The sequence below is a fragment of the Prosopis cineraria genome, unplaced genomic scaffold, assembly GCF_029017545.1.
Source record: "Prosopis cineraria cultivar Desert tree isolate PC_DT_omini unplaced genomic scaffold, ASM2901754v1 PC6, whole genome shotgun sequence".
NCBI classification, from domain to species: Eukaryota; Viridiplantae; Streptophyta; class Magnoliopsida; order Fabales; family Fabaceae; genus Prosopis; species Prosopis cineraria.
This window is the reverse complement of record NW_026555337.1, coordinates 17,314,304-17,322,116: the sequence shown is the minus strand read 5'-3', so window position 1 is coordinate 17,322,116 and position 7,813 is coordinate 17,314,304. Positions and strand designations below refer to the sequence as shown.

Sequence of the window (7,813 nt, the reverse complement as noted above, 5' to 3'; positions counted from 1 at the left end):
ATATTTTTGATCAAAGTTAGTTGTAAAAAAAATTATATTTTGGACGGCATATAATAGAGACATACACTTTTCTATTATTGTGACCTGTATTAATTGAGAAATCGTGAAGATGGATGCAGAATCACACGGTTAAGTGGCTTTAAATTTAAAGGCCGCTCCTATGTAGGTAGGAGCCGTGAAGAAGCTGGGCTCCACTGATAATTATTTTGGCTATATTTTTTTAATAAAAAAAAATTTTGTTGTGTTCTGTGCAATGTGCATGGGTTCTTGTGAAGTTGTGATGTCAACACTCGGAGTCAGATTCACTCGCAAGCTGGATGCCAGCGACCAAAAAAGACTAAGAATCACAGTGAAAACAAAGTTAATTATTTTGTATTGAATGGCGTAGGCTGCTTCATCTTCTTCTTCGCCTTGTTCCCTCGTGAACCCTCTCTGTTTTAGAGACCCCTTTGTGGCTCTTCTATCCACTGGAACAAGACGAAGCTAACAATGGCGATGGCTAAAAAACTTTTCCATTTTCGTCATTTCTTCCTCGTCGTCGTCTTCACCTTCTTTCTCGCCATCCACCGTACACATCAGTTACATAATTCTCAGTCTTATGCCCTTCTGAAATTCCAGAAGCTTCTGGGGTATCCATCAGCTCTAAGAAGCTTGAGAACTACGAAAGATTTCTGCAACGTCGAGTCGACCAACTGTTTGACGATAGTCTGCTATGAAGACAATGTAACACAGCTTCATGTTGTTGGTGACAATGGGGTTTCTTATTTGCCTCAAGATTTCACTTCAGACTCTCTATTTGCCACTTTGGGTGCACTCTCGAGCTTGAAAGTTCTTTCTCTGGTTTCTATGGGTCTCTGGGGTCCTATACCTGAAAGCATTTCTCAACTGCCTTCTCTGGAGATTCTTAACATTAGCTCAAATCATTTCAGTGGAGCCATCCCAATCCAGCTTTCTCTGCTGAAGAGTCTGCAATCATTGGTTCTTGATGATAACCACTTTACAGGTACAATTCCCATGTGGGTAGGTTCGCTTCAAGGTTTAGCTGTGTTGAGTATGGGAAAAAATTCTCTTAGTGGCTCTGTGCCAACTTCTGTTAACGATCTTCAAACTCTGAGGGTGCTGGATCTATCAAATAATGATTTACATGGTGAACTACCTGGCCTTAGTAGCTTGAAAAATCTACAAGTTCTTAATTTGGAAAACAACACATTTGGACCCCATTTTCCATCTCTACACACCAAGTTAGTTTCACTTGTACTTAGAAATAACAGCTTCCGGTTTGGTATACCTTCTAATTTAAGCTCTTCCTACCAGCTTCAAAAGCTGGACCTTTCATTAAATGGATTTGTGGGACCATTTCTACCATCTTTACTCTCTTTGCCTTCCATCAAATACCTTGATGTTTCGGCAAATAAACTTACTGGAACGCTGTTCAGTAATTATTCTTGCAATTCTGATATCCTTTTTGTGAATCTATCTTCAAATCTCTTAAAAGGGGAGCTTCCCAGTTGTTTGAAACCAGAGAACAAGGTGGTTGCATTGTATGACAGAAATTGTTTCTCAAATGAGGATCAAGATCAGCATCCTCCTACCTTCTGTCAAACTGAGGCTCTGGCAGTGAATGTTATGCCCCATGAACAAAAGCAGAGAAGAAGAACAGCTAGTAAAACAGTTCTTGTGTCAAGCATGGGAGGTATCGTTGGAGGATTCTTGGTTTTTGGAGTGGTTTTCTTGGTTATTGTACGGGTAAACAAAAAAGGATCTGGGAAAGCACCTGCAGGGTCTAAATTGGAGCTAGTTAAAAGCCAGATGAATGACAAACATGATGAGGTTAAAACAACAAGAACTGCACTTTCAGTATTGGAGAATATCATCAGCCGAGTTCCTACGCCTAATAAGGAATTTGTGAAAACGCTTGCAAGATCCATGATGGAGCATGTTGTTAGCCGGGTTCATCACAGACATGTGAGACCTGCAAGGTCCATAGTAGAGCATGTCTCTTCAGTAAACACCGCAAAACTGCTCAGCGATGCAAGTAAATATATAAATCCTTTGTCCTGTTCTCAAGTAGATCACGTTAACTTTCTTAGCAATTTCCAGTTCTTAGTTTCCTTTTTAAGTATATAAAGAAATCGTTTGACTTAAATTTGAAGACATTTCTCGATTAACAACTAAAATAGACTGGACCTATTTTCCTGAGTAGTATATATATATATATATATATATATTCTACTGAAAACAGAACCTCTGAACAAGATGAGATAACAATCAAATCAGGCTATAGGATGATATAATTCAAAATCCACTTTCATGTAAAGTATGAATCGGGAAAGATATACTCACGTTACGTTGATTGCTGGCAGGGTATATCTCACAGACAATGAAGATGGGTGCCAGCCTTTCTGCTTATAGGACCTTCGCTTTGGATGAACTCAAGGAGGCTACAAATAATTTTGATGCATCATGTTTCATAAGTGAAGGTGCATGTGGTCAGGTATGACTTTTCAGTGATGAAATTCATATAGCAATAAACATGCTTCTTGCTCAATTTGTGTCTTTAATTCCGGTCCATTTGAAACTCTTACATGATTTATGTTTAGAAATAATATTTGCTGGGAAAGATATCCTTGGCATGGGCCATGGGATACGGTTTAGATATGCTGTCTTAGAGCTTTGAAATATGGTCAGTTTAAGAACCATACATCATTTGTCACCAGATGTAAAACTTCAACTTTGCAATACATACTATTCAGTAACTGTTCATACAAATAACGAAGCTGACACTTTCCTTCTGAAAAATAACAATGACATGCTTTGCATTGTTTAATCATGTCATTCACAGTGCTTATTTTACTCTAGTTCTGACTGTCTGTATAAGCTAATATTCCTTTGAACTTACGACTCAAAAGTTTTGATGTGCTTCAACCATAATGTCAGATCTACAAAGGATTGCTCTCTGATGGAACTCATATTGCTGTCAGAAGCTTGAAAATGAAGAAAAGGCATGGCCCTCTGACATATATGCATCACATTGAGTTGATTTCTAAACTTAGGCATCCACACTTGGTCAGTGCTCTAGGACATTGCTTCGAGTGCAGCCATGATGATCCAAGTGTCAGCAATATATATATCATATTTGAGTTTGTACCATACAGAAGTTTACGAGGCTGCATATCTGGTATTAAAAACTTTGAATTAGAATCTTCATTCATGATTTTTCTCACATTTTATAACTTAAGATAATTAGTTATGAAAGTCAATGTCAGTACGCATGATAAGTGAAATACAATTTTAAAGTGTCACCATGCACGGAAAGTCTAGCGAATTTGCTCTTATTTTCACCTTTTAAGGAAATCAGGGTTCTCTATAATATTCATTTCCAACAGGATCTTCTGGGGAAAAGCTTTCTTGGGCACAGAGAATAGCAGCTGCAATTGGTGTTATTAGAGGCATTCAATTTTTGCACACTGGGATGGTGCCTGGACTGTATTCAAATAATCTGAAGATAACAGATATTCTACTGGATAACAATCTCAATGTTAAAATATGCACCTACAATCTTCCTCTATTGACTGATAATAAGATAATGGTAACTGGAAAGACGTTTTATTTGTTATTATTCTATGCTAAATCTTCTCTCATTTCTGATTTTCTCTGATCAAATCTTTGCCTTTAAACTTTCAGGTAGGCAATGGAACTTTTTCCCCAGTAGTTAAAGGAAATGTTCAAGCAAGGTAAGAGAATATCAGTTTCTTTTATTGCAATTGGAATTGAGACTCTGAATTGCTTACAACAGTAGAAAACTTCTTGGTTGTTAACAATAATTGAACAGAGTATAGCATTATTTTTTGCTGGACCAAGAGGAGACTAGTATTTTTTTGTATTAGCATCTTTGATTAGATCATTGTGCTTTGTAAATATGCTTCTTTCTGAACAAGTTTCTTCCAAACACTTAATTCTGTAAAAGTAATTCACAAATGTAGCTCATTATTGTTTGCTATCGTGACTGGTGAAGCGTGTAATAATGCAATCCTATTGTTTTCTTATACTGCTTATCTATCTGGTCATAAAACAATTGTCAGTTGCATTATGCAGCTGCTTTCTGGCCATTTGTGATTCCTAATGTACCCTCTACTTTGTAATCAATAACTTCTTGTGAAACCATTAAAATTTAATTTATCTTATTCATATCTGGTTATGCTGAGATTCTTTAACTACTTCCCAGAAGTCACTGCCGGAATAAAATTCCTTTTCTCTGCCTTTTACAATTCTTTGACAGAGACTTCAGGAAGCTGCATGTATTTATGGCCATTCAAACCTACTCTTCATTGTTTTGAACATAACACAAATATAATGTTATCAGCATAATTTAGCCTTTACAATTACATGTGATACTAAGTTTTTCCTCTCTTGGCAATTAATTTGAGGTAGTTCAATTATTTCTTGATGCAGGATGAAGGATGGTGAAAAGAATGATGTCTATGATTTTGGCGTAATCTTACTTGAAATCATTCTAGGACGCACAATCATGTTCCATAATGAAGTTGGAACACTAAAAGATCTTGTAAGTATTAGTTATTCTGGATTCCAACTTTTAAGCTAAAATACAGCCAGTCTCCCTGTTGTTATAACAAAACTTCGTGCAATTCACATAGCGTTACCCGACTTGTTTGGAAGTTAGAAAGTAAGGGGCATGACTCTATTACACGTTAAAAAAAAATTGAAGTGCCTATGTATAATTCAACTTGTGCACCATGTTCAATGGATGTGTCAGACACATCTTGAACACAGTTACAACTCTTTTTCAGAGTGTCCATGCTTCCTGGTTTAGTGGCATAACTCCACCACTGTCACACTTGAGTTTGTGCAAAGCTGCCTGGTGAAGTTGCCACACCCCCTGGCACAGAACTGGTCAACATCAGCCTGCACAATTGATCAGCTTGACTGACTAGTCTAATTAAGGGTCTGTTTGTTTAAGATTAAAAAATAAGTGATTTTTATATAGTTTAGATATATTTTAAAAATATTTTTTTTTGTAGATATTTTATAAAAAGCAGATATTATTTTATGTTTAGTTACAACAATAAAAAATGATTTGAGTTGGTCCATTTCTGAAAGTGTTGCATAGCATGAGACCTTACTTTGCCATCTAAACAAACATAAAATTTCACAAAATATATTTAAAAAAAACAGGTGATTTTTTTTTTTCATGAAAAAGGTTAATAAAACTGGCTCTAATGATTCACTAGTTAAGTAATAGGGTTGGAGTAGACCATATTCTAGTTCCTCATTCAATTACCAGGGTTGATTTGATTTAGTCCATTTCTGAAAGTTTTTCATAGTATGAGACCTTACTTTGCTATTTAAGGCCAAGGCATGGGAAAGTAACATCAAATTTTAACATTGTTCTTTGGTGGCTGCTATGCAGTTACAAGTAAGCCTAGCAACTGATGATATAGCTAGAAGGAGCATTGTTGATCCAGCAGTTCACAAGCAATGCTCAGATGAATCATTGAAGAGATTGATGGAGATATGTGTGAGGTGTGTCTCAGAAAATCCTACTGATAGGCCTTCTGTGGAAGATGCTCTCTGGAATTTGCAGTTTGCAGCACAGGTTCAGAATTCATGGGGAAGAGACTCCATTGATGCTAGAGAATCACCTGCTTCACCTTCCCTAGAATAAGGTTCCTAATAACTTGCGTGATCACAAATAAAAGGACCAAGAAATGTGTTTATATGTGGTTTTAAGAAAGTAGCGACTTGTATTTATGGATATAAGGATATTACAGTGTTAAGGACAGGTTTAGGGATAAGTTTATATGTTGTATTGTCTAGATGGTGTTCATATGTTTTCTTTTTCTTTGTTTTTGGCGAAGATGGCGTTCACATGTGAGCTTCAGTTTCTACCTACCTTTCAACTTAGCATCACAAATTTGGCAAGCTTGTTGCCAGAATAACACACACACACACACACACACGCGCGAAAATGTTTTCACTATTTTTTAAAATTATGTATGGAGATAATGTAATAGTTAATTTTGATATTTTACAGGTTTTCTACCCTTGTTGGACATTAACTATTTCTAACTTTATTCTTTATTATCTATATATTAAAAAAAAAAACAGAGAAAAATTCGCATGATTCACAATTCACAATGTATCTCATTCATTGGACTTCATGCAAAATGTGGAGCCCACCTTGTATTGAGATAAACATGGAGCCCCACGTAGGGGCCAGGGAAAGCAAGGATTTTGGCGCATGCTATTTTTTAATCTTTTTTTGAGGGTTGCAAATATATCTATATTTTTTTGAATTGAAGGCTACAAATAAATCGTACTAATTAATAAAATAAATCATATCAACATATAAAAATTACAACATCAGATATATAAATTGCCCATAGAGGCTTGATGAGATTATAGAGGCTTGATGAGATTACAAAGGGCATACAAATATTGAGACGATGAGCAAATCTCATATATAGCATTTTATAATGCAGTAGCACTGTTTTAAGACTTAGGCCGACCTAAATGGTTGAATTGGTTAAACTATCACCTAAAAAAAAAAAATGATCTACTTCAATCATTTGGCCCTTTCTGGCAATTAACTTGAGATGGCCTGCTTTGACCAGAGTAGTTCTTGAAGATCTGAGGCAAAAACTCTGAGATTCGGAATGGTTGAATTGTTTTGATCCATTTTTAAATATATATGTATATAAATATTTTATTTAATTATTATATCACTAATTTAGTTACTGGTTTAATTAGTTAAACCATGAGACTTGTAACCTATTGATCCTCCAATTTAGTTTTTAAAATATTGCACAGCAGATCTACTTTTAAATTATTATAATGCTTGCTTCTAACTTAATTCTACATGATATTTCTGTAGTATTAAAAAGGTCAAGTCACATTTAAGGACTGCTGGATCACATTATCTGGAAGACAAGATTAAACAATTCTGAATTTTCTTTGCATGACCAAGAAACTTAAATGAAATTAAATCGACATGCGAAAAGATCTAACTACTACTGAAGCCCCTTTTTTTTTTCTGGGAAACAAAAATCCACCTCCGCCACAGTCTTCGACGTTGACCACTAAACCATCATCAGCAACCACCGAAGTCCCTTCACTGAACCACCAGTCACTGTGAATTCTTACAGTATCATCCAAAATTCAACATATGTTGTCATCTTAATTTTTCAGTTTTCAAATCATTTACTTGTTAAGATATTAACTCGTTATTTCATTAGCGTTTACTTGCTAAATTATTAAACGGAACTTGTCAGCAAGGTTTAATATGTAAAAGGTATCATCAGAATCTAATGTGCACTTGTTAAAAGCTTAGGTAAACTTGTCATGTGAGTAAAATTTATTGGGTTAGAAGTCATTTTTATCTTTGAATTATACACATAAAGTCACAAGTGTCTTTAAACTCAACTATAGATCAATTCTATACTTTAACTTTAAAGATTTTCTCTGCCATTATCCTAACGTTAAAAACACTTAACGTTCATTAATTATTAATGGGTCCCACCATTTTTAAATATTTTTTACCAGGTTTTTTCCCTTCAACTTCTATTTAAAGGGTCATTTTTTCCCATCAACTCAAATATTTTATAATAAAAAATACTAAAAAAAAATATAATGTGAGACTTATTAACTGTCAACTAATGATAAGAAAAATATAGAGTGATGAGGAATACAATTTTTAAAGTTAAATGACAGAATTGACCCATAGTTGAGTTTAAAGGTATTCATGACCTTTTATGTATAATTCAAAGATAAAAATGACCTTTAATCCAAATTTATT

General features: G+C 34.9%; 1 protein-coding gene across 1 annotated transcript; it reads left to right on the top strand.

Annotated features, from left to right (window-relative positions):
* The first annotated feature begins 327 nt into the window (after window positions 1-327).
* LOC129312863 (probable inactive leucine-rich repeat receptor-like protein kinase At3g03770) lies at window positions 328-6,044 on the top strand. Its single transcript, XM_054955628.1, has 7 exons — window positions 328-2,035; window positions 2,364-2,494; window positions 2,938-3,178; window positions 3,387-3,589; window positions 3,685-3,734; window positions 4,453-4,564; window positions 5,429-6,044. The coding sequence occupies exons 1-7, from the start codon at window positions 490-492 to the stop codon at window positions 5,681-5,683; spliced, it is 2,538 nt and encodes an 845-aa protein (XP_054811603.1). The 5' UTR covers window positions 328-489; the 3' UTR covers window positions 5,684-6,044.
* The last annotated feature ends 1,769 nt before the right edge of the window (window positions 6,045-7,813 follow it).

What these genes read in the sequence shown, in the direction of transcription:
- LOC129312863 (XM_054955628.1), top strand. Translation starts at nt 490, where the DNA reads ATGGCGATGGCTAAAAAACTTTTCCATTTTCGTCATTTCTTCCTCGTC. An exon ending in GTGAAGGTGCATGTGGTCAG is followed by an intron (nt 2,495 to 2,937) that starts GTATGACTTTTC and finishes CCATAATGTCAG; the next exon opens with ATCTACAAAGGATTGCTCTC. An exon ending in AAAGGAAATGTTCAAGCAAG is followed by an intron (nt 3,735 to 4,452) that starts GTAAGAGAATAT and finishes TTCTTGATGCAG; the next exon opens with GATGAAGGATGGTGAAAAGA.